This window comes from Phocoena sinus, chromosome 17 (assembly GCF_008692025.1).
Source record: "Phocoena sinus isolate mPhoSin1 chromosome 17, mPhoSin1.pri, whole genome shotgun sequence".
Taxonomy (NCBI): Eukaryota; Metazoa; Chordata; class Mammalia; order Artiodactyla; family Phocoenidae; genus Phocoena; species Phocoena sinus.
The window spans coordinates 51303160-51330050 of NC_045779.1; the positions used below are offsets into that span (position 1 = coordinate 51303160).

The 26891-nt window shown below is 34.0% G+C and overlaps 1 protein-coding gene across 2 annotated transcripts in view; it reads left to right on the plus strand.

Annotated features, from left to right (window-relative positions):
• The window catches only part of EMC2 (ER membrane protein complex subunit 2), a 52388-nt gene that overhangs the window by 7067 nt on the left and 18430 nt on the right, over positions 1-26891 (plus strand). For both annotated transcript variants that reach the window (XM_032610587.1, XM_032610588.1), the window contains exons 2-7: positions 3432-3545; positions 4060-4124; positions 6343-6428; positions 13523-13580; positions 23069-23154; positions 23305-23364. In XM_032610587.1, coding sequence (XP_032466478.1) covers positions 3432-3545; positions 4060-4124; positions 6343-6428; positions 13523-13580; positions 23069-23154; positions 23305-23364 — 469 coding nt within the window. The remainder of the gene's footprint in view (positions 1-3431; positions 3546-4059; positions 4125-6342; positions 6429-13522; positions 13581-23068; positions 23155-23304; positions 23365-26891) is intronic.

The window sequence follows — 26891 nt, forward strand, 5'->3', positions numbered from 1 at the left end:
GGGGTGGATGGTTTTGGGATGATTCCAGCACATTACATTTGTTGTGCACTTTATTTCTATTGTTATTACATTGTAATATGTAGTGAAATAATTATAAAACTCACCATAATGCTGACAGGAGGTGGAGCTCAGGCAGTAATGAGAATGATGAGGAGTGGCTGTAAATACAGATGAAGCTTTGATCACTTGCCCGCTGCACTCAGCTCCTGCTATGCGGCCTGGTTCCTGACAAGCCATGGACCAGTACTGATCCATGACCTGGAGGTTGGAGACCCTTGCCTTACCAAATGAGATACTTTTATTCCTCTACCATAGTTTATGCTCTTTGTTGTAGAATTCATCTGACAAACTCCCTTTGATCCTTAGGGCTTAATTCACATATCACAGATGTCTTCTTTAACCCTTTCTCCCTGCCAGGTGAAATTAATCTTTCCCTCACCTTGCTTTCTTAGTGCTCTGAACATAACCACTATCTTACCTTTTATCACATTATTTTGCTGCTGTTTACAGTTTTTCTGTTAACTTGTCAATTTCTTAGGCACACTGGATGATTCTTTTTCATCATTACGTTTATAGCATGTTATAAAAAGTATGTATTAATATATTTTTGAATGACTAATTAGAAGTCATGGGGGACATGACAGTGGGTGAAAGGGAATGTTTTAAAAGTCAGAGATTTTCCAGTAATATACTTTGATTATGAATAAGTAGGAGGAGACTGATGGAAAATTGAGTACTGTTGGTAAATGAGAAATTTGACAAAAAAGGAGATGGGACCAATTTTTCTCTTTTAGTCTCTAGTTTATGGGAAGGAATTCTGTGGTTTCTTAAAGGGCATTCTAAAGCAAGTTAAGAAATAATCTAATAGATTAAAAGATATTTCTTAAATTCAAACTGCATAGTTTATTAATTCGCCTGGGCTAGCATTTCTTAATTTGGGTGTCAGGGTACAGGCAAGGGGTGCAGTTTTGTGGAACAGATCTGTAAAACACTAAATAAATTTATATTCCCGAGGCTCTTCCTATTTTAAAATAGTCTGCCAGGTTGACAGAGAATGTCAACTTCAGACAGTATAACTATGGTATAGGGGATGTGGTTTGAATGAGTTATGAGAACCCAGGTTGTGGACCTTGTGGATATATGTTATATGCATGTTATCTTGTGGATATATGTTATATTTTATATTTGATATATGTTATATTGTATATTTGGTATAAGGTATAATGTATATTTGGTCTTCATCCCCAATTTCTGGCACAGAGCTCCTAAACCCTTGTAATTTCCTTAGTGATAGGGTTGATAGGAACATCTTCTGTTATAATATTTGGTCTTAGTCCTGGGTTCCACATACAACATCTTCTGAGATTTATAGTGATACATGTCTTTTTATATACCACTGAATAACTGGTGGCTGGATAGCTTCGGGATGGGGGCTGGTCACTGGTAAGACCAAGACTTGAGTGAAGGGTTGGAACTTTCAACCCTACCCTTCAACCTGCTGGGAGGGGAGAGGATCTGGAGATTGACTTAATAACCAGTGTCTAAGGATCTAATCAGTCATGCCTACAGACTGAAACCTTCATAAAAGCCCCTAAACTTCAGGGTTCGTAGAACTTCTAGGTTGGTGGATACATCAAGATGCTGGGATGGCTCACTCAGAGAGGGTACTCCTATGCCCCCGAAAACCCCCTCCCACCCCCAGCTCTTTGCTCTGTGTATCTCTTCCATTTGGTTGTTTCCTGAGTTGTATCCTTTATAAAAAACCAGTAATAGTAAGTGAAGCACTTTCCTGAGTTCTTTCAGCCACTCTAGCAAGTATCAAACTGGATGCAGGAGTTGTAGGAAGGAACCCCTGATTTTGTAACGAGTTGCTCATAAGTATGGGTATCCCTGACTTGTGTTGGTTTCTGAAGTGGGGGCAGTCTTTTGAGACTGAGTCCTTAACCTGTGGGGTATGAGTAACCTACTTTTTTGTTTGCCTGCTCAATTCCTCTTCAACCTTTAAGATTCAGTTCAAGTTACTTCCTGTGCAGAGTGAGAGTCAAGGTGATTTCTAGGTTTCAGTAGAAGAAATTAACTATGTTAATTTGTAATGATTTTCTAAGACCGTTTTTGTAAATTCACTTAGGGTCCATTTTCATCTTATGATGATTTTTGTTTTCTTTTGTAGACTTCAAACTGTAGGGACTCAGGTAATGCATATAAAGGTAGTGAAAATCCTATATGCTTCTCTTAGATATATTCTATAGAAGCATAGCATATTGTTTATTTAACTCATGTGTTCAACAACAACTTAATTCAACTATTTAAATCTGTACAACATGTATGTCAATAGAAGGAAGAAGGTAGTACTTCAGATGAATATGTAAGATTTTCAAGAGGTAAGAGTAAGAAAGCATGTATGTAATTGGTGAACTGGACAGTTAATTCTACCATAGCCATATAAAAAAGGGATCTTTTTTCTGGGTTAGGTACTCCCCCACCCCAGTTATTATTTCTGCTATTGTCAAAATGCTGTTCTTTGAAACTCCAGAGTTCCCTATTGTATTAATATGCAAAGTTGTTCTCTCAACTTTTGTTGTTTGCTAGTGCCTTTGACCTTACTTTACATTATTCATTTTTATCTTTATATATAATCAAAAAATTTCCTTTGTCCTAATTTTTTCTTCTGTTTATTTCCCTTTGTAATTGTGTATCTTTATATGGACTGTTGTAGTAATGTTGTTATTAAGAGAGTTTTGTGATGAATGTTTCTTCAGTGCTGATAGCCTAATATGATACCCTGATTATGAAAATTTTAGTCAGTGGGTAAACTTCAGGAGCACCTTGAATTTTTGAGATTTCAATGTATAATTTTATTTGTTTTTCTGAGAAAATAATCCTTAGCTTTTATCAAATTCTGAACATTGTAACCCAAAAAAGCTATGATCCATAGTTGCTTAAAGGGATAGAAGATATTTGTAGCAGACCCATGCCGTACACTACTTTTAAAGATAGTTGTAATATCAGTTGTAATGCATTTTCAGTCTTCTAAAGCAGGGGTCCCCAATCCCCTGTCCTCGGCCTGTTAGGAACCAGGCCACACAGCAGGAGGTGAACGGTGGGTGAGTGAGCAAAGCTTCATCTGCTGCTCCCCATCACTCACATTACCGCCTGAACCATTGCTCGCACTACTGCCTGAAACATGCCCCTCCCCCGTCCGTGGAAAAGTTGTCTTCCACGAAACCACTCCCTGATGCCAAAGAGATTGGGGAGCGCTGTTCTAAAGGATCTGTTGCTCTTGCTAAAATGATTTTCTGCTTTATTAAATTTGAGATACCATAGACTTTTACATTAGTGTGAGTGTATTTTCTTAAAAAGTTGATTTCATCTTGTCAACTGACATTAATCAAATGTATATATATATGTAATCGCAAGCATTTTTTTTTCAGAAATGCGAGATAAAATGAGAAAATGGAGAGAAGAAAACTCACGAAACAGTGAGCAAATTGTGGAAGTTGGAGAGGAATTAATTAATGAATATGCTTCTAAGCTTGGAGATGATAGTAAGTTTTTTAATTTATTGTGTTCATGCTCAGCACGTTTCATTTACAGTTCTTAGTTTTTTTAAAAAAAAATTATTATTATGTTTTTTCTGCTGTTCATATTAATCTCTCTATGATCTGTTAGTTTTTAAAAAACTTCTTAGGAAGTCTTAATGGCAATTTTATTTTGAGAAGGACTTATAATTGTTGGTAGTAGTGAAGCTATCAAATAGGCATTTTTGTTTTAAAGCTCACAAGGCTGTAGTCCTGGTCAGGTCAAAATGTATTTTATAATGACTTTTGAAACAGTAAAAGTATTAAATAATTAGAGATTTTTTTTTACCTTATATTAAAATATTTTGCATTGCTGAAAACATAAGGTTGCTTTCTTTCCTTAATTCCAGATGTAATACAATAAATCAATTTTCAGTTATGAGTAATGTTCTTTAAAATATCAGAAACAGGAAGAATTTATTATCTAATTTCTGTTCTGAGATTTTTATATTAAATTCAGTTTTTTCCTCTGTGTATCTAGTTTGGATCATATATGAACAGGTGATGATTGCAGCCCTCGACTATGGTCGGGATGACTTGTCATTGGTAGGTATTTAAACTTGTTTTATTTTATATTTAATTTGCTTCATAAATTATGTGTAAGCAGTTAGTATATGGCTGTATTGAATGCTTTCTGTAGGTGGTTTTCAGTGCTACTCTTTTTTTTTTTTTTTTTTTTTTTTTGCGGTATGCGGGCCTCTCACCGTCGTGGCCTCTCCCATCGCGGACAACAGGCTCCGGACGCGCAGGCCCAGCGGCCATGGCTCACGGGCCCAGCCGCTCCGCGGCATGTGGGATCCTCCCGGACCGGGGCACGAACCCGTGTCCCCTGCATCGGCAGGCAGACTCTCAACCACTGTGCCACCAGGGAAGCCCTCAGTGCTACTCTTGAGTAGCTGGGACTAGCTAGGTACTTTGGGACACAGTATGTTTTTATATCTTTTTAACAATCTTGAGAAGTAGATGTTTAGTATCCCAGTTTCACTGAAGAGGTTAAATTAGTTGGTGAAGGTTATCCACTTAATAGGTGAATTATGCCATATTATAGAGTTAAAAATAAGAAGCATATAGTTTAAAACATTTATTTTTGGGGTTGTTAAATGACTTAATATATAATGTTAAGTACTGTTTTACAATGTTTTAAATGTATATGTTAAATTAGTAGAAAATCCTGACATGTACAGAACATGACTTAAAATATTAATATTAGGTATTTAAGTGGGGCCTGACACATGGAAGTAATTTTTAATTTTAATTTAATTTTAAAATAAAAGAATGATAGCTATATTTTTAAACACTCATGTGCTAGGTGCTATGCTAGAAGCTTTACATCATGGTTTATTTAATCTTTATAATTATTTCATAATTTGATTTGTGTTTGATACTATCACTATATTCATTATATAAAGCAGGAAGCAATGGTTTCTGTTCTTTTGTTCTGTATTTCTGAGCTCTTAAGTGCTCCTTCACACTGCTTCCTCATTTAAGCCCAAAAGAAATACAAAAGAAACAGAAAGTAGAAATACCCAAGAACATATGCATGTCTAATTAGCTTTGTCCTTTTCAAGGTAATTATGTCATGTTGACTATACACATAATTCCAGTGGAGCTACCAGTGATAAAAAATATTCCACGAAACCGTTGTATTACGTTTAGCACCTGTGAGACATAGTCTTTTGAATACCAACAGAGGTGGCAGCTTATATCTTGAGGGAAATTTTGAAATTTTTTTTTGTATAGCAAAATGCCATTTGGTAAAGTAGGAGATTAAGTGAATAGGTAATAACTTCTTTTGTAACACAGTATTTTTTTTTTAGTGGTTCAGAAGTTCAGCACAGTTAGCTTGATTGAACAAGTACTATGAGTTTTGCATGATGTCAGAGAAATAAATGACCATCATCTTCAGTTTTGACTAACTTGAATATTTTTCTTATTACAGAACTTAGAGCCACAGACTTTGAAGCTATATTTCCAGATCATGTTAAAATTTACTTCATTATTGGTTAATAGTTTCTTCATTAGTTAAAGGCATTTTTAATCAGTTATGCTTGGGGGAACTAGAGTGGACCATTTTTATCATGCTTAATATTTCTAGCACTTCCAAGACTCTTATAATCCCTTATAGGTTGCTGAGAACATAGTAGGTGCTCAATAAATACTTGATTATTTGTGTAGTTGAGTTGATGGGTAAATTATGGATATCTGCCAAAAGGAGATTGGTACTCCATTGATATGGTGTCTGTATTTTATGACCCCAAATCACATGTGTACTGACAAGGTGATTGATTAGAATATGACTTCAACAGGGCAAAATTAAACAAAGTGTTAACAGTATTTGCTAGGGACTTGAGGTTACTACCAAAAAACTTAATTTTTATCAAGAGAATGTTTGTGCAATACTTAGGAAGAAAAGGCCAGCAAGCAGTTGTAGTTATTTAAGTGGTGCCTGACACATTATGGAAGCAATTTTTAAGTGATATGGTAGTAGTATTTGAAGAGTTATTAGTGGACCTCATAATCTGCTCATTTTCTTAGTTAAGAGCTTGATCAGTTTCTGAGAACTGATTGTTGTCCTCACTGTAAGTTCAGAGTTCTTTTACTGCATTATTCATTACTGATTAATTTCACTTATGCCATTAGATCTCAGTAATGAAATTATTTAAGAAAAACATTGAAGACTATGTAAGCCGTTCCTTGTAACCCATTTAGTATATGTAGTGTAATTACTACTCTTCAAGTCTTTTTTACCAATATTTTTTTTTAGTTTTGTCTTCAGGAGTTGAGAAGACAGTTCCCTGGCAGTCACAGAGTCAAGCGACTAACTGGCATGAGATTTGAAGCCATGGAGAGGTAACTGAATCTTGTAAATAGTGTGATCCTGTTTTAAAATGGCAAACATGGGGTCTTACATTTAGGTCCTTCTATACCCGAGGCAACATCATTAATTGTGCAAGATCTTTTGCTAGTGAGCTTCAGAATAGTGTCAGAGTGCTTCTCAGACTAAATCCTGCCAAGTTACTCTCCTTAAATAGAATTTGACATAAGAGTGTAATCCATTTACCATCTTTGGCCTAGTGGAATTGGGATCATGCTTTGGAGTAAAATAGGCTTCCTATCCTGTTTCTAAGGATTTATTAGCTGTTGACCTGGCAAATTATTTAAGATTTTCAGCCTTACTCCTCTGTAAAACAAGAATATTACCAACTTGTCAGGGTTGTTTTTTTGAATTAATAATGATATATGTGTAGTGCCCTCACAGGCACTCAAGGTATAGAAGCTATTATTATTATTATTTTATTTATTTATTTATTTTTTACGGTACGCGGGCCTCTCACTGTTGTGGCCTCTCCTGTTACGGAGCACAGGCTCCGGACGTGCAGGCTCAGCGGCCATGACTCACGGGCACAGCCACTCTGCGGCATGTGGGATCTTCCCAGACCAGGGCACGAACCCGTGTCCCCTTCATTGGCAGGCAGACTGTCAACCACTGTGCCACCAGGGAAGCCCTATTATTATTTTTTTAATTGAGATATAATTGATATATAACATTGTATTAGTTTCAGGTGTATAACATAATGATTTCTTAAATGTGTACTTTGTGAAATGATTACCGCAATAAGTTTAGTTAACATCCATCATCATAGTTATAAATTTTTTTCTTATGGTAAGAATGTTTAAGGTTTACTCTGTTAGCAACTTTAAAATGTACAACACAGTATTGTTAACTGTAGTAAACCATGCTGTATTATATCCCCAGGACTTAATTTATCTTATAACTGGATGTTTGTACCTTTTGACCACCTTCACCCACTTCTCCCACTCCCCATTCCCTCGTCTGGCAACCACTAATCTGTTCTATGTATCTGTGAGCTCAGGTTCTCTTTGATTCCACATGTAAGTGAGATCATACAGTATTTATCTTTCTCTGTCTGACTTATTACACTTAGCACAATGCCCTTAAGGTCCATCCAGGTTGTCATAAATGGCAGAATTTCTTTCCTTTTTTATGGCTCAGTAATATTCCATTGTACATACAGTTGACCCTTGAGTAACATGGGTTTGAATTGTGTGGGTCCACTTAGTACGTGGATTTTTTTCAATAGTAAATACTACAGTGCTACACAGTCTGTAGTTGGTTGAATCTGTGGATGTAGAACCTTGGATATGGAAGGGCCGATTTTAAGTTATATATGGATTTTCCTTTTTTTAATTTAAATTTTTACTTTTGGCTGTGCTGGGTCTGTCGTGGCACGCAGGCTCTTCATTGTGGCACATGGGCTTCTTGTTGCAGCATGCGGGCTTCTCTAGTTGCGGTGCACGGGCTCAGTAGTTGTGATGTGTGGGCTCCCTAGTTGTGGCATGCGGGCTCTAGAGCATGTGGGCTCAGTAGTTGCGGCACGTGGGCTTGGTTGCCCTGTGGCATGTGGGATCTTAGTTCCCCAAATAGGAATTGAACCTTTATCCCCTGCATTGGAAGGCGGATTCTTAACCACTGGACCACTAGGGAAGTCCCCTATGTATGGATTTTCCACTGTGCTGTAGGTTTGGTGCTCCTGACCCACACGTTGTTCAAGGGTCAGCTGTACTTACACCAAACTGTTTTAGCCATTTATTTGTCGATGGACACTTAGGTTGTTTCCATGTCTTGGCTGTTATAAATAATGCTGCAATGAACATGGGGGTTCAAATATCTTTTCAAGTTAGTGATTTTATTTCCTTTGGATAAATACCCAGAAGTAGAATTGACTAGATCAAATGGTAGTTCTGTGTTTAATTTTTTGAGGAACTTTTATACTGTTTTCCATAGTGACTGTGCCAATCTACATTCCCATCGACAGTGCACAAGGGTTCCCTTTTCTCCACATCCTTCCAACACTTGGTATGTTTTGTCTCTTTGATAATAGCCATTCTAATAAGTATGAGGTGATATCACATTGTGGTTTTAATTTTCATTTCCCTGATGATTAGTGATGTTGAGCACCTTTTCATGGACTTGTTGGCTATTTGTGTGTCTTCTTTAGAAAAATGTATATTCAGTTGCTCTGACCCCTTTTACTTGGCTTGTTTGTTTTTTTGTTATTGAATTATATAAGTTCTTATAATATTTTGGTTATTAGCCCCTTATCAGGTATGATTTGCAAATATTTTCTCTAATTCCATAAGTTGCCTTTTCATTCTGTTGATGTTTTTCTTTGCTGTGCAGAAGCTTTTCTAGTTTGATGTAGTCCCAATTGTTTATTTTTGTTTTGGTTGACTTTGCTTTTTGTGTTGAATCCAAAAAATCATCACCAAGATTGATGTCAAGTTTACCACCTACATTTTTTTCTAGGGGTTTTATGGTTTCAGGTCTTATGTTCAGGTCTTTAATCCATTTGAGTTGTTTTTCTGTATGGTGTAAAGATAGAGGTCCAGTTTCATTCAGGCTGTCTAGTTTTCCCAACACTGTTTATTGAAGAGACTGTTTCTCCTCCATGATATATTCTTAGCTCCTTTGTCATAAATTAATTGACCATATACGTGTGGGTTTATGTCTGGGCTGTCTGTTCTGTCCCATTGGTCTATGTGTCTGTTTTTATGCCAGTACCTTACTGTTTTGATTACTATAGTCTGAAATCAGGGAGCCTGATCCCTCCAGCTTTGATTTTCTTGCTCAAGATTGCTTTGGCTACTCAAGATCTTCTGAGATTCCATACAGATTTTAGGATTATTCTATTTCTGTGGGAAATGGCACTGGAATTTTAAGAATTGTACTGAATCTGTAGATTGCTTTGGGTACTATGGACATTTGACTAATCTTAATTTTTCCAGTCCTTGAGCATGAGATAATCATCTCATTTATTTGTGTCTTCAGTTTATTTCATTAGTATCTTACAGTTTGTAGTATATAGGGCTTTCAGCTCTTTGATTAAATTTATTTCTAGGTATTTTATTCTTCTTGATGCAGTTATAAATGGGATTGTTTTCTTAATTTCTCTTTCTGATAGATTCTTATTAGTGTATTGAAACACAACAGATTTTTGTATATTAATTTTGTATCTGCAACTTTATTGAATTTATTAGTTGTAACAGTTTTTGATGGAGTCCTTTGCACCAGTAAGCTGTGATTGTATTCACCTGTCTCGCAATTTTGGATGCAGTGGTTTGCCCTGTAACATTAATTGTCTGATGGATCTAAGAAGAGTTGTTGGGTCAGCTTTTTTCTTGCGAGGGTGGGAGTGATGACTTCCAAGGTCTTTATGTGCCAGACCAGGAACCAGAAATCTTGAGTATCTTTTCATGCAATAATTGGCCATTTATATATGTTCTTTGGAGAAATGTTTGTTCACATTGTCTGTTTTTAAATTGGGTTACTTTATTTATTTACATCTTTTTATTATTAGTTGTAAGAGTTCTTTATATATAGTCTAGATACAAGTTTTTTATCATATATATGATTTGCAAAAATTTTCTTACATTATGTAAGTTGTCTTTCACTTGCTTAATGGTGTCTGATTACAAAGGATTTTGATTTTTTTATGAAGTTCAGTTCATTTTTTCTTTTGTTGCTTGTCATTGTGGTGTTATTTCTAGAAACCATTGCCTAATTCAAGGTCACAAAGATTACACTTCTTTTCTTCTAACAGTTTTATAGTTTCAGTTTTTGCATTTAGGTCATTGACACTTTTTGAGTTAATATAGTATGAAGAAGGTGTCCAACTTTATTCTTTCTTTTGTGGATATCCCATTGTTCCAACACCATTTGTTGAAAAGACTGCTTTCCCCATTTAATTGTCTTGGGCAATTAAATCAATTGAATGTAAATGCGATGTTTTATTTCTGGGCTTTCAATTCTGTTCCATCGATATATATGTTTATTATATACCACACTGTATCGATCCCAATATTGATATTGTAGCTTTGTAGTAAGTTCTAAAATTGGGAAGTGTGAGTCCTTCAACTTTGTGGGGTATTTTTTTCAAGATTATTTTTGTCTGAGTCTCTTAAATTTTTATATTCATTTTAGAGTCAGCTTGTTGTTTCTTACCTTTTTAACTTGGTGTTTTAGGTGAGACAGGGTTAACTTGTACCTCAATTGTAGCAGCTTTTTTCACATAGGGTCTATTGATATAGTTTTTCTTAATCCTTTTATTTCTTGGCTTTTGGCTTATGTGTTTATGTATATGTATATTTTAATATCTTTGGATCTTCTCAGTTAGCAAAGGGCATGGATAAATAAAAATAAATAAAATAGTATTATTATAGGTTAGCAGAAAATAATTTTGAATCAGAGGACAGAATGGAAGAAATCTGCAAAGGATTGCTCCTGAATCAGTATTGTACTCTAATACCACTTTTTGTTTTACTTCAAGTAGTATGAGTTCCTAGCCCGTTCTTAAAATATGTGAATAGCAAAGCACATCCCAGAGTCCAAGATGAATGATTTTTCAAATTATCTTTTTAACACATTTTAATAGTTATCATTCTACCCTCTTTCCAGCCTTACAAAAAATTGATATGGTAACAATAATTTATTTTTCAGTATTAACTCAGGTTTCTAAGAAACCTAGTGAACTTTAATTTCTTTAAGCTTTTATTCTTTAATTGAAACTCATATCATCATTTTACCTAGTAAGGTTTTACTGTTTTTTTCTGAAAGAGTGGCTGTTATATGTTTTTGTTACACAGGACCTTTAACCATTGATTCTCATACATGATTGTGTGAATTAGAATTATCTGTGGCATTTAAAAAATAGTAGTTGCCTAGTCCTCACTACTGAAATCAGTCTGTTAGGGGTGTAATGCAGGAGAATAGGCAGATTTGAGAGCGTTGCTGACTAAAGGTAAATTTTTATGGACCTTCAGTGTATTAGTCAAGACTCTCTAGAGAAACAGAACCAGTGGGATGTGTGTATGTGTGTGTGTGTGTGTGTGTGTGTGTGTGTATACATATACATATATATATAATGGAGATTTATTATGAGGCAGTTATGGAGGCTAAGAAGTCCCAGGATCTGCTCTCTGTGACCTGGAGACCCAGGAAAGCTGGTGCTGTAATTCAGTCTGAGACCAGGTCTGAAGGCCTGAGGACCAGGGGAGCCAATGGTGTAAATCTCAGTTTGAAGTCTGAAGGCAAGAGAAAGTGAGATGAGATGTCCCAGCTCCAGCAGTGTAAGGCAGTAAAAAGAGGTAAATTCTTCCTTCTGCCTTTGTTCTATTCAGGCCCTTGAGGGATTGGATGGTGTCCACCCATATTAGGGAAGGTAATCTGTTTTACTGAGTCCATGGATTCAAATGCTAATCTCATCTGAAACACCCTGAGACATACCCGGAAATAATATTTGATCTCGGCACCCTGTGGTTGACACATAAAACTAATCATCACACCCAGTTTTTACATAAATTACTTTTTTTTATTATAATATAACTTAAATATGTTCAAATATAAAACCAGTATTAGTGCCTTACATGTATATTTTCATATAACTGTGAAAACAATGTATGGTTTCTAATAAAATACCAAAAAAACTAGAAAGTACTAAAATTCAAATTATCATTCTATTAATGAAGTGAATGAATAGTTTCCTCTGTCATTTCCAATATATTTCCTGGAAGTTATATAGTTGAGAAAAGATCCCCAAGTGATTCTTATGTACTGTGTCTTGTGAGAACCCGTGCTCTATGGCATTAATTTTGCCCTTGTTTATATACTGTTTATATACTTTATTTTATACTTGTTTAATGATACTATTTTCTCTTTCTCCATATAGTTGCAGGTTCTTATGAGGCTAGCATACCTACTATATAATCATGTGTTTGATGTCCAAACTAATTTTCTTTTTTTGAGCTATTGCTAACTCTGATTAACTTAGTGTACAGTGATGTTATTTGGACTTTGCATGGTATGGACATATTTACAAATTAAGTCTGATTTTATTTTCTCAGTAGTCTACTACAGTAGTAAAATATTCTTAGCTACTGGCATGACCACAACCACAGATACAGGCTTGGTCACTAAAATTGTGGGCTGGTGTTTGATTAAAAGATGTGTCACCATGATGTGTTGAATAACATTAAGAGAAAAATTAAAAATTATCATAGGGAACTTAAGAATAGATCACAAGAGTATATCTGCCATCCCTAGTTTTATAAATACTGCTGTAAAAGTGTTTAAACATCGTTTTTTGCTTTCTCTAAAGATGTGTATCCGGAAGTGGAGAAATTGATTGGAAGGGAGTTGGGGGTTGTGGATATGGTTAGGAGGGAATTTCAGACTCACTCGACTATTTCCTTGTATCCCAAATAAGATCACAGTGTATAGGATTATATTGTTAGATAAAGTTCTTTATGTGATTTCTGATGTATTCCTCCCTTTGATTCACTATCATATAATGTTAATTTTGGCTTCTTAGTTATATCCTGCCATATTTGATTATTTTTTCATTTGATAAACTTGTTAACTATTTCCCATATGAGACTAACCCAGCAAAGTGTATTATGTGTGCATACTTAATAGGTACTTAATGAATTGAACTTCACCAGCTCAACTAAGAAAAGCTGTCATAAATATTTATTAAAGGAGAACTAATACTTAGATCATTTCCTTGTGAATATATTTGTTAAAATTAAACTTTTTCTCATGGTTTATTAGCTGTAATTCTATGTATAACTAGGACCACAAAGGTGTCTCTTTGAGCTGCTAGTTTTTACCTTTGTATTTAGGCCAAATTGAATCAGTATGTTTTTGAAGTAAGTTTTTCTATAAATACTTTATACATTTTTTTTTTTTTTTTTTTGCTTAGAAAATGACATTGTAGCAAACTTGCTGTCATGTGAAGATCAGAAGAGGCTTAGTAGCGATTGTAAATGCATATAAAGTCCTGCCAGTTTAATCATTTTCTGTATTTACTATTTGTCACTAAATTTTAAGGTAATGATTCTTGATATTTGTTTTTCTTTTTAAATAGATATGATGATGCTATACAGCTATATGATCGAATTTTACAAGAAGATCCAACTAACACTGTAAGTTAGCTGGTTGTGCTGAAGATCAATTTGTTTTAAGAGGTGAAATTAATTTATTTTGGAAATAATGGAAAAAAACACATGGAACTATGTTCTATTTTGTTACTTTAAATATTTCATGATGGGCCATTTAAAAAAAATAGGTTTAAAACTCTTCAGTAAAATTTGATTTACAATATCTCTTATTAGAAAGAAGCTAGTTGAAATTTAGAAAGAATGAATTTTATGTGCTTGCAAAAAAAAACACCTAGCAGAGCTTATTGTTTTTGTAATACTTTGAAGTTTATGGAATACTAACTTCTCTGGTTTGGGTAGTTATATTTTAATTGTCTTCATCAAAAATGAAAGACGTCACCTCAGTAATTAGTATATGGAATTGATTAATGAAGGCTTTTTTTTTTCAGTTTTGCTTTCTTCCTTATACCTGAATAGGGATATATATATGTATATGTTTTCCTTAAGATAACATCTTTAATTTATTCTGATTTTGAACAAATATTTATCTCAGTTTATTGGGCAGAAGATTTGTTTCAAATATACTTATATAGTTTATCTGTTTTAAAAACACCATGGTGAAAAATTTTTTTTTAATATTGAGAACATTTTAGTTTACTATATTGGCATAATGGCTTCCCTCAGACTTACCTTTTACTAAATGAAAAGTCAGAGACGCTAGATAACGTATCAGGCGTTTCAATGTTTCATATTATTCTATCCATACACACATATGCCTGCTAAAGTAAAGTAAATATTTTTAGAGTTTTTAAATAATAATCAGTTTGAATTTGTTTTTTCCCTTTATAGAGACAGATTGTTATGTTAACACATAATACAACTACGTGAAGGTTTTCTCTTATTTGCCAAGTAGTTTATTAAAAATATACATTTAAAAAAGCCATATAATGTATGATTGTGGATTAAAAGATGAAGAAATACTGATTGAACATTGGTAACTTGATTCATTTTAAATTATTTATGCTAAGTTTGGAAGTTAATATTGAAGTATGCAATTTTTAGATAGCATTTATACCAGGCATTTATTGGTCATAAATCCCTGATCTCTCCTTGCCCCTTTTGTTACCTATAGGAATATGTATTTTTTTTTGCTTAAATAATATTTTTTCCCAGCTTTATTGAGATATAATTAACATTGTGTAAGTTACACAACTTGGTGATTTGATATGTGTATATATATACAGTGAAATGGTTTAGATTATTGCTTTTAATACAGTCTCACCCCAGGGATATTTTCTCTGGAAACTTTCTAGGTGTTGTGTTTTGTTTTGTAGATATTTGAATGGTAAGGATTCATCATTTTGTGAGGATTCTCAAAATATAGAAAGTTCAGGGAAAATTTTGACAGAGCTGCAAGCCTACCTGTTATTAAAAAAACCCAGTTAATTTAGATATCCCAAATAAAAAGAGAGTTAAAATTGAGAAGTTCTGAATAATCCTTAAATCTTATTTATCCTAATAGCTTGCCATCTGTCTTAATAAAACAGTCCCTTATAAAAAGCCCCATTTTTCTTTTCCTAGAGATTTTCTCATGTACTTATTTCAGCTCTAAGACTTTACTACAGTTTCAAAGGTATTCATTTTTTACACAGTGATATTTCTGTGTAATATGAAATATGACATCAGATTTCTGAAAATTTGTTTCATGTAGTTTTCTCATACTAGTTTAAAAGATTAATAGTTTGTAATTTATTTTTTTGAATTAGGAGTCATATTTTACTTCTGTCAGTTTAAGTTGGGCATATTTTAAATAAAGTATTTCACTGCTTCAGGTTCTCAGATAATATGTAACTAAATATTATTCTATCTTTGTAGTACTTTCCATGTTTTATGGTTTGGCTCCCCTCATAGACTATGTATGAGGAGGTAATAACTAAATTATTTAGTTGTTAGGTAAACATTTTAGAACAAGGTAACTAAATTCAGCTTTGCTAGATGTACTATTCTTTCATCAAATATTATTTTTATCTAGTCTCCCCTCAGTCCCTTCTGTCCTTCTGTAAATGTTTATTGAGTACCTGTGAAGAGCCACGAAAATGTTGGTGTTACTAAGAATAAAGACACTATTTCTGTTACTGTATCCATAGAAAGCACTGTGTTAGACATTAAGGGAGAAAAACAAAGCCATATAAGAACTAATAAAGTCTAGTAGGGGAAGACTTTTCTTATATTAAACAGTAAAGTTACTATGTAGAAGACACGATAGTTATAATTCAAGCTTTTATACTGTAGAGCTTTGCATAGTCTAAAACTGATCATGTGACTCTTTCATCTGCTTCTGTGTTCCTATATATCCAGTATAGAAATGAGGCTGTTCATTAAAGCTTTAAGGAGCTCTCTTTCCCTCTCACATGCATTCATTATTCTTTCAAAAAATGTTTGTTGAGTGCTTGCAACATGCTTGTTGTGGAGACTAGCAGGATGAATTAGACACCATCCTTGACTTTGTTTTTAGAGATATAGCATGATATAATGAACACATTATGGACTTTGAAATAGACTTATTGAATCCTGACTCTGGTGATTTGCTGCATTACTTTTGAGTCTTGTAGGCCTTGAAGGATGAGTATGGCTTAAATAAGACAAAGGTGGTAGGCTGGGGAAAGACATTGTATCCCATGAATGGCATGAGTAAGCCTTAGCATTATTAAAGTACAAGGCCTACCTAGGGAAAAAAGAATAAAGTGATTAAAATGGAAGTTTTCAGATTTTGGGAGGTTGCTTAAATGGGACATCTCATCTATTTTTAAAAAGCTGTAAAATATTCTTTTGAAAAAAGTAACATGTACCCATGTTAAAAAATTACAAACAGTACAGAGTATATGGTGAAAAATAAGTCCTCCCACCCCTGATCTCAAGTCCTCCTTCACTTAGGCAAACATTGTTAACAATTTCTTAAGAACTCTTACAGAAATTTTTTCTCATGCACACACAAATAGGTGTGTGTGCATGTGTGTCACTTTTGACAGGGAGAATGGTTGGAAATGCAAATGGTAGCATACTGTACCTAGCAATATCTTTTAAAGTTCGTGTGCTGTCAGCACATCCTTTACCTCATCCTTTAGGTACCTGCATAGCATTGTAACGCATGGATGTATAATCCCTGTCTTCATGGAAAACTTTCTTTTAATTAAGTCCCCTTGGTATCTGATATATTCTTCCCAGAAGCAGTGCTGCAGTACATGTCATTTGTAGGATAGATTCCTAGAAGTGAAGTCTCCTAGTCAGGAGGTCCATGTATTTTAAAATTTGATAGTTGTTACCAAATTTCCCTCCACAGAAGCTTTTTAGCTGTCTATACTCATTTATTTGGTATATGAAAGTGCTTCTTGCCCTGTATCCTCCCAGGTGGTATATTATCAGCTTTTTTTGTGTTTAACCTTTGCCAGTCTAATTAGTTAAAAATGTTACTTTGTTTTAATTTGCATTATGAGTGATGTTTAATATCTTCTAATATGCTTAAAGGACCAGGTGTATTTCTCTTTTTGAACTGCCTCCTTTAACACGATTTTCGCATGAAATTTCATTTCTATTCTCGTTGAAGAGAGGGCATGGTTCTGGTGCTCTTTGTAAGTTTTAACCTCCCCCTTCTTCCTGACTGATTTACTGCTGAGGAAAACTAGGGCTCTAAGGAACAATATTTTGTACCTTTTAGTTGGTTCATTGTTCAGAGTGACTAGCGATACAAGAAAGTCTACATTTGTGAACCTCCTGGTATGTTACACTTTAGAATTTTAATTTTTTTTCTGCATTATCAATACAGTTTTATTTCTTTTTTTGTTTTCTTTTTAATTGAAGTATAGTTGATTTACAATATTCTGTTAGTTTCAGGTATACAGCATAGTGATTTGGGCCTTTTTGCAGATTAGATTCCATTATAAGTTATTACAAGATATTGGGTGTAACAGAATTTTAATTTTTATTCTTAGAAAATGGAGAATGAAGTCAAATTTTGATTAGTGAAATTCCACCAGATTTTTTTTTTAGAGATAACTTTGTCAGTAATACGGGAGTTGGTTTGAAAGAGGTGAAAAGAAATGAAATAGTAATTTGGAGGCTGTTCTGTCTTAGGCTAGAGATTATGGGGATCTAAACCTAGGATAAGTAGAATTGAAGAGGATGGGGGTTGGATGAAAGTATATTTTGCAATAAAAATATACAAATGATGCAAACTTAGATATGAATGTTATTTTAGAAGGATAACTCTGAAGTATGAAAATTTTCGTCACCAGCTCATCAAAATCAAGTATTGAATTAGGCTCACTGTGAACTTTTTATCCCTTAGATTACCCCAACACCGGTCAGTTTTTTGTTTGCCTGCTTTTAAAGTAAAAGTAGGCTTTTCATCCTTTGAAAGCTCTTTGAGGGAAAAATTATGCCCATTGCATGCAACAATGCCTAGCATATATGCCTTCAGTAAATACTTGTTGAATGCATGAATGCCTTTCAGAAAGAAAGTACAATAATTCTTATCTTTTTAGTTAAATTTCATATTTCAGAAAGATCAGATTTTGCCTCCCAATTGTGAACTGCCTGTTATGATATATCAAATATTTGAAGTCTTATTTTGGAATTAGATGTAATTGCTTCTGTGCCAAGAGTGAAGATGGTTTATTTATTTATTTTTTTTTAATTAATTTTATTTATTTATTTTTGGCTGTGTTGGGTCTTCGTTGCTGTGCGCGGGCTTTCTCCGGTTGCAGCAAGCGAGGGCCACTCTTCGTTGAGGTGCGTGGACCTCTCATTGCAGTGGCTTCTCTTGTTGTGTGCAGAGCACAGGCTCTAGGTGCGCAGGCTTTAGCAGCCGTGGCATGCGGGCTCAGTAGTTGTGACCCGCGGGCTCCAGAGCACAGGCTCAGTAGCTGTGATGCGTGGGCCCAGTTGTTCTGCGGCACGTGGGATCTTCCCATGCTCGAACCCGTGTCCCCCACATTGGCAGGCGGATTCCCAACCACTGCGCCACCAGGGAAGCCCCTGAAAATGCTTTTAGAATGCCATATTTCCCAGGGTCACGGCATAAGCCTCGGAGGCAGAAGAACTTGGAACTCTGCTTTCCCTTTGTTGGCCAGTGGTCTGTTTCTGTGTCCCAACATCTGGGGTAGGGGGCGTTCTAGGTTGTATTTTGCTGGTAGACCTTAATCCTTTAATCATTTTCTAGGTTCTCTCCCTGCGTGGCCTCATTTTTTTTTAAGATGTGATATGTCTTTCAGGAAAAATTGCTAGCTAGCTCCTTGTATATAAACAGAGGTATGTAAGAAATTTATGGTCATAAGAATGTTTTGAAGTTTCATAGTTTATAATAGAAATTCTGACTCCATTATTAAAATCGCTTGTAAAATGTGGAACAGTTTTCATTTTTGACTTAAACTGACTTTTACAAAGGTTGATCTAAACAAGAAATTTAGATAAATACAGAATATTGGCATATTTTATAAGATAAAAAGTATTAAAAAAAAAAGATAAAAAGTATAAGAAAGAAATATAAATGGAAGTTGATAGTCAAGACTGTACTTAATGTCTAATTAGTGCTATTTTAAAAACTGTTTTGGCATATAATTGATGTAGAATAGACTGCACATATTTAAGGTGTATAATTTGATAAGTTTGGACATTTGTATACACTTGTGAAACCATCACCACAATCATAATGAACAAAACCGTCATGCTCTAAAGTTCTCTTTGCTCCTTTTGATTTTTGTATTCTTATATATATTGTTTGAGCTTTCTTGTGAGATATCATTAAGTTACTTGCAAACAATTTCATCCTTTTGGGTCTTTGTTAGACAGGACCAGAACAGTGTTTATACTGGGACTAATTAATTCCCCATTATGTTCTTCTGGGTAGTCTGTTCACTGCTCCAGGAATCATGGCATTTTCCAGTCTGGCTGGTAGGTAGGGGCACTATTCCCAGCCCTGTGTGAGCTCTGGGCACATTTTCCCCTAAACTTTTCTGGTAGATCTTTCCTTGGCTGTAGTGGTTTCCACATACACATGCACTGATCAGTGCGAACCTGAGTACTCGAGGGAAACCCTTGAGATTCAAGGCGAATCTCTTTAGAGTCTCCATTCTGTATTTTTCTCTCTTCTCCTGTACTCTGTCCCATGAACTGTAGCCTCTTTGATCTTCTTGGACTCTGAGCTCCTTATGAACTCACAGCTCAACCTGATTTTCTTTTCTTGCCCAGCACCCTTGAAACTCTCTCAAAGCAGTCAGTCAGGGCCCACCTCATTTGTTTCTGCCTGTCAGGGATCAACTCTCCTTTTTTGCCTGTCGTCCTATGCCTTAAAAGTGGTTGTTTTATATATATAGTACAGTTCTTTCATGGTCTCAGGCAAGAGGGTACAACCGCTCCCTGTTACTCCATTTTGGCCGGAAATGAAATCCCTGCTTAATGCTTATTTTAAATGATCATGGTTTTTGTGCCAGAATGTGGTAGTATTTTTCTGTAGAGGGCTGTTGTATGTGACTTAATGATCCATTGTTGCCTGTATGATAGTGATTGCCATATAGGTTTTTCTTTAAGCTGTCATGTATAGTTTCATTAGGAAGACTGGCTTTGCATAGTTGAATAGTTACCTCTTAAAAGTGTGTTTTAAACCTTATAATATTAGGAGATAAGTTACTATTATCTTAGGCCTTACATGGTTAAGCAGTGTATTGCTTATTATAGTAGAGATTTGGGGGCATGTTTCACAAATTGATTAGTAAAACCTTATGTTTAAAATCTTTGCTTATACTTCACTGAAGTGTTTGTTAGGTGGAAAACTCTTAGTTTTTAAAATAGGCTGTTACAAAGTTAATACTGAATTTCTGTTTTACATTGTAAAATTATGGCATTCCACCTACTATAAATATACATAATTCAAAATAATAGTAACAAATTAATTGGTAATATTTCAGTTTCAGGAACTCTTATCAATAAATCTAGAATGGGAATCAGAAATTTGAGATCCTACTTCTCATCCTACCTCTTTTGATGCATTTGGGTTGTTTAAACCTCTGTTTTTCATTATTTACAAAAGGATTCTGTTTTAAAAAGGCATTTTTAAAGATTAATTATCTTTGAAACACTAGCAGTGCTTTATAAACTGTATTCTGCAAAATGCTGCTGACCTAAAAATTTGGTGTTTGTTCAACAGTAGAGACATGATTCTCTTGTCAAATCAATGAGAAAATGAGTTAATATTAGACAGGTGTTTTTAAAAAAAACGAAACTCATTTTGTGAATAATTGTGTCCATTACAGTGTTCATACCACATCTCTTACTGTAGAGGTATTAGTTGCTATTCATATTTATACTTTGACTTTTTGTCTCTTATTTGTGGCATTTGAATGAAGTATTTTCAACAAGTTTCACTGCATCTATACAATATCTCATTTCAGCTGATACAAATCCTGTAAGGATTGGGGCAATATATCAATATTAAACTAAGCAAGCCTGTGCCAGTTCTTTAAAGATCTCATAGGTAGAGCTTTTGGCAAGTTTTAACACATATATATATTAAGCATAGACCAAAGGTAAAAAAGAAGGAAGATAACATTTATTCAGTACTGTTATATGCTGTGTACTGTGTTAGATACTTCACTTTGATACTTGGAGATTGGTGGTATTACTGAAGTTTGGGCAGGTCGGATGTTTTGGTCTTGGTTAGAAAGCTCGTAAGTGACAAGAATTGGGATTCAGTTCCTTGTCTTTTTATTTCAAAACCTAGACTCTCTGCTCTGACATATTGCCTGTGGAAGAAGTAGTGTCATCAAATGAAATGAATAAACAAAAATGTTTCAAATTCTGTTGAACTGGTGAAATTAGATCATATATGCTCCAAAGAAATTAGTTTCTTAATTATGTTAATTTAATCCTCACCTGTTTGCAGAAGGACTTGGAATAAGGCGTACATTTGAAGTCTAATATTCTTCCTAAAGGCTTTAGGATTGAGTTACTTTTAGAGCTTTACTTTTACTTTCCTTCTGAATTCTCGAGACTTAAACTTTACATTTATTATGGCGCTTTCATTGTTGTGCATAGTGAAATTATTCCAAAAATATTTGAGTTCCTGCTGTGTGGCAGGTGTTCTGGTAGGCATTCAGCATGAACCATATAATCAGGGGTATACATTTTTAACAGATGTGTCATTCTTTCATTACTGAAATATTGTTATCACTATTATTATAAATATTGCTTTTTCATATTTATTGGGAGTCTTTTGATTCACTCTGATATTTTGACTTTCAGTTTTTCAGAGCAAAAACCCACCTTTTCCACCCCAGGACAGATAGCTCCTTTGGTCTAAAGAGGCCCCATTCATTTTACAGTACTTCCCTTGTCTGTATCTTGTGGAGTGTGTTTTACATAAAACAATGACAATCACGTTCATAATTAATAAGCCTAACCTAGCCCTAATTATAGTGTTTTATTGTTTAGTCTTCTGCATTGAATTAAACAGAGATGGAGGGGATGTAAATTTAGTAATTCACACAGAGCCCTCCAGTCACTTCAGCCCCAAACATATAGTCTTGATTATACACAATGCTGCTGTCTCCTATGCCTTTGCTCCTGTGTTCTCCTACTATGCAGTATCGTCCCTCCACACAACTTTCTTTTCTGCTTTTTTAATGTCTACTTGCACTTTCTCTTTCAACCCAGGTATCACATCTGGGACGCTCTTTGCTTCCTGTGTTTCCACTTCCTCCCATCTGCCACAGCCTTGTTAGGATCACCACTGTGTTGCCACAACATCTTAGATATCTCTATTATTGTCTTTTTATTTGATGTCTCTTTCTCTTATCAGACTGAGCTCCTGCAAGGAATTATCTGTTCCTTTTTTTTATCCTTATATTTTTATTGTCCAGCGCAGTACCTGGCAAACAACAGATGTTTGTTACATATTTGATGAATGTATAAATAAATGGCATTGATTTTTATATATTTAAAAAGCTTTAAGTTGCAGGTTTTAAATGTTTTGTCTATTATAAAATATTTCTTTCAGCACCTATATTATTGTTTTGAAAGACTTAGGTAGATTTTTCTCTTGAAATTGTGAAAAAACTTATTTGAAGCCATATTTGTATAATGACATTCAAGTGGCCACAGTAAGATTATTTTCTAATCTCCACTATCCCTCTGTCTCTTAAGATACAGATCTTATGAATGAGACAGAGTAAAGGACTTTAGGCTGGATAAAGATTAGGATTCCCTGCTGGCTTGTAATTATCAGAATCTGGATGGTTATTTATTTGAATGAAATGATGCATACATTGTGTACATCAAAAGTAAAGCACATGTGATTGTTAGAGGAATGTTTGAACTCCCCAGTGGGATGTCATGGGGTATGTTTATAAACTCCCACTAAGCAGTAGTTTTACAATGGAATTTCACTGGCATTGAGATAATAATTTGCACAGTCAAATTACCTCTTTACAAAAACCCAGGGAATCATGAGGGTCTAATCCTTTATTAATGTCAACCCACAGGCTGCAAGAAAGCGTAAGATTGCCATTCGAAAAGCCCAGGGGAAAAATGTGGAGGCCATTCGGGAACTGAATGAGTATCTGGAACAGTGAGTGTCTTACAAGAGGATTGTGTTTTGTTATTCTGATAAATCTTTTTTAATTAAAATGGAATTTGCATTTGATTTTCCTTTTTGCCTCCATGCTGTTCATTTATAGAATATCTACACACTTACTTTTTTTCCCTTTCCTCTCACCAGATTTGTTGGAGACCAAGAAGCCTGGCATGAACTCGCAGAACTTTATATCAATGAACATGAGTAAGTCGTTAACACATAAAATTTCGTTAAGGAGTGCAATTTTCATCACTATATAAGTTCAGAAGGCATAGTAGTTTCTAAAGGATTGGTGAGAGGTATGAATCACGTCATTTTAAATTAGCAAAATAAATAAATGAAGAAAAACAAATCGACAGTTTGTTGGTTATAATATGTGAATTGCTTTAAGTAGGTCATTTGTGTTTGCTAAATTATTTTTGTTTGGGAAATGAGTATTCTTTCAAATACAGATGGCATTCTTTGGAGTTAGAAAGGCATGTATGTGCTGAGCTAAGGTTATTTTTAGTGAATCAAAATTGTGAATTTTTAGAATTTAAATTGTTCTTACATACAAAGAGTATTATACTCCCTGCTGTTTAAAAATTCTGTCAATTGTATGCATTTATTAGCCTTAGTGCTAAGAGAATCAACTCTTCCAAAGTAGAAGCATTCTGTTGCCTGGGTAAAAAACCAAGAATAATCAAGAATGTTGAATGCTGTAGGAACTTGCTTATTGGATATTTAATGTTTTTGTTAGCTTTTTTTTATTGCAGTGACAGGAGGAAATCCCAGTGTGAGAGGATTAGCCCAGTCTTTTCTAATATCACAGCATTAACGCTAACCTCTATCTAGAGGCAGGCTTTTTTTCCCCTTTTTTCTTAGTGAGGAGTCTGAAGTATATCACATTGTTTCTTTCCTTCCTTTTCAGAGAACAGAATCAGATTCTCATGCACATATTCTTACTGTGCACGAATACTTAGAATACTTAACCTCATCCTCATAGTACAAATAGCTGACATAGGAAATAATATCGAATGGAAGATACTTGTCTCTTGCCTTTTCTCAGGGGTATATATGTATGTGAAATAGAGTTAATGTATTATCTGTGTAATTCTAATAAAAGTGGCGGCGAAAATAAAATGTCACTCAATGAATGTGTACTGTATTCTGGGAACCATTTTTCATTTCTCTATTATATATGCTGGCTATCAGATTCTCTTTGTTTTTTGTTAGGAAGTTATTTCCTGAACCATGTTTGGATGCTTGTATGATCATATTTGTAAATATACTTAGCTTTCTCTTACGTATGTAAGAGTGGTAGTGTATTTGGTTAAATGGTAATGTTTCTATTTTTCATTGTTTTAAAGTCAACATTTATAAAGTATTTTTTAAAATGTAAATTATTTGTATGCTGGAAACTATAAAATATTAATTAATGAAATTAAAGAACACCTAAATAATACCAAATTCATAGATTGGAGGCTCAGGATTGTTTTGTTTGTTTGTTTTTTAGGGTTTTGTTTTTGTTTTTGTTTTTATTGAAGTATAGTTGATTCACAATGTTGTGTTAGTTTTAGGTATACAGCAAAGTAATTCAGTTACACATACATATAATGATTATCTTTATTTAAATTTTTCCTTGGGCTAAATTCTTAGAAGTAGAATTACTTGATTAAATGATATGCACATTTTCAGTGGTTTTGATAAATCATTCCTAGATGTGCACTAGAAAGGTAGTGTCAGTTTACTCTCACATCAGCAATTATTAGAATGTCCACTTAACAACACCGGGTGCTACTGTTCTTTCTAATCTTTGCAAATTTTGATAAGTGAAAATTGGTTACACGTTTTTTAAGAGCTCTTTATGTAAATGATATGAGCCTTTGTCCTGTCAAGAATATATCCTTGTTTATTATGTCCTTTTAATATTGATTTTTTTAACTTATAGAAACTTTATATTTTTAGATGGTCAGATATATCAATTTATATTGCTTTCAGGTTTTCTGTCCTCTAAGAACTATATAAATATATCATCTCTGTTTTTTTCTTCTACTTCTTTATCAATTTTTACATTTTTACATGTATTTGTAATATTTCTATATTTAGTTCTCAAATAGGTTATACTTTATTTTTAACCTATCATTAAATTTATTATTTGCCTCACCTTGTAATAGCCACATTCAGTTTTGCTTTGTTTTGAGTCTCTAAAGAGTTTATTGAGATAGAGTTGGATGTACATTTAAGAGAAATGAACTGAAGAATCACAAGAAATTAAGAGATACAAAGAGAAAAGCACCTGAAAAATAGTTTCTTTTCATGGGAAATGATACTTACATTCTGCCTACCCTTTTATCTTGTATTACAAAACTCTTTTTGGTCTTGAAGCTAGTTACTTACACAATGTCTGTTTATTTTTTCTAATTGAACACTTAGAAGGGATATTCAGATTTACGGTGAGTGGAAATAAATGTCTTCAGATTTTTTGAAACTGTATGAAAATCAGAATGTTCACTTAATTCATTTAACTTATTTGAGCAAGTCATTGTCTTCGGTAGGGTATTGTTGGTACAAGTAGTAAGTTACTGTGGAATGTCAGTTTACCACAGTTTTGTGGACCTGGTGGCAAAAATGTACCAATTTAGGAATTGCTTGATATATTTAATATTTTGACATTCTTTTCTTCATATTAATAGTTATAGTAAGTCACAGGCAGCATTGTGAATCTAGATGTAGACTTTTTTACTCCAAATAAATTTCCACAGTAGACTGTTCATATAAGTCTATTCAGTGATTTCATAGAGAGCAAAGGGGATATAGAATTCTGCCACATACTTTTTTTATGTCTTTAAGTTATTTTTATTTAAATTTGCTTCTGATTTATAAATTCTAGATACAGTTATTCTAGTGGTATATGTCACACCAGTTGATCACATTGAGACACTTGCTCTAAGTATAAAAAATTAGTCATGATTTATACCTTAACCCCACAGTACATATTATAAACAAAAATATGTATTTTAAACAAAGATACTGAATTTTTTTTTACTTGATTTGTAGTTAAAAATAGATGTTATATCAGCAGGGAGCAGTTAGTAAAGATTGATTATGATTGTGATTATTGTAGGTACAGCCTTACTATAAAATTCTATAACAAAGGGAATTATCAGAATCCTGTAAGGAAAAAATCACAATGTTGATAAAGCAGTCAAGGAACAAATATTGTAACCTATACATATGCTTTTGTGAGGAACAGAAGAACTTCAAAAGCTTTAGTTACTGACTCTAATGTAGTAATAATAGTGGTTATTCTATTTTAAACGGATTCCAATTATTTTGACTTCTCTAAATCTTAGTCTCATGAGTTGTATATAATGAATTAATTTCTTTATATATCTGCATTGGTATTGGCTATGTACCATCTTGGGAGAACTGAGAAAATAGTCATCACTCAAATCACTTTTGTATGGCTTAATACTCGTGTACCCCTGGCTGAGAAAAACTGGATTAGACCATTTCTCACTCCTTCCAGCTCTAAGTTTATTTGATTCTATACTTTATCCACAAAATTAATTTGATTTTATATTTTGTAAAATTGGGGGAAGGTATCCCCTCGTATGTGATACTAAATAATTTTTGAGAAAAATATCTTGGCATTCATTTTTCATTAGAAACTCCTCTCTGCCCATTTTATCTTACATTATGCTATATAAGAATCAGAGTCACTGTTTTGCTCAACCCATTTAAATCTC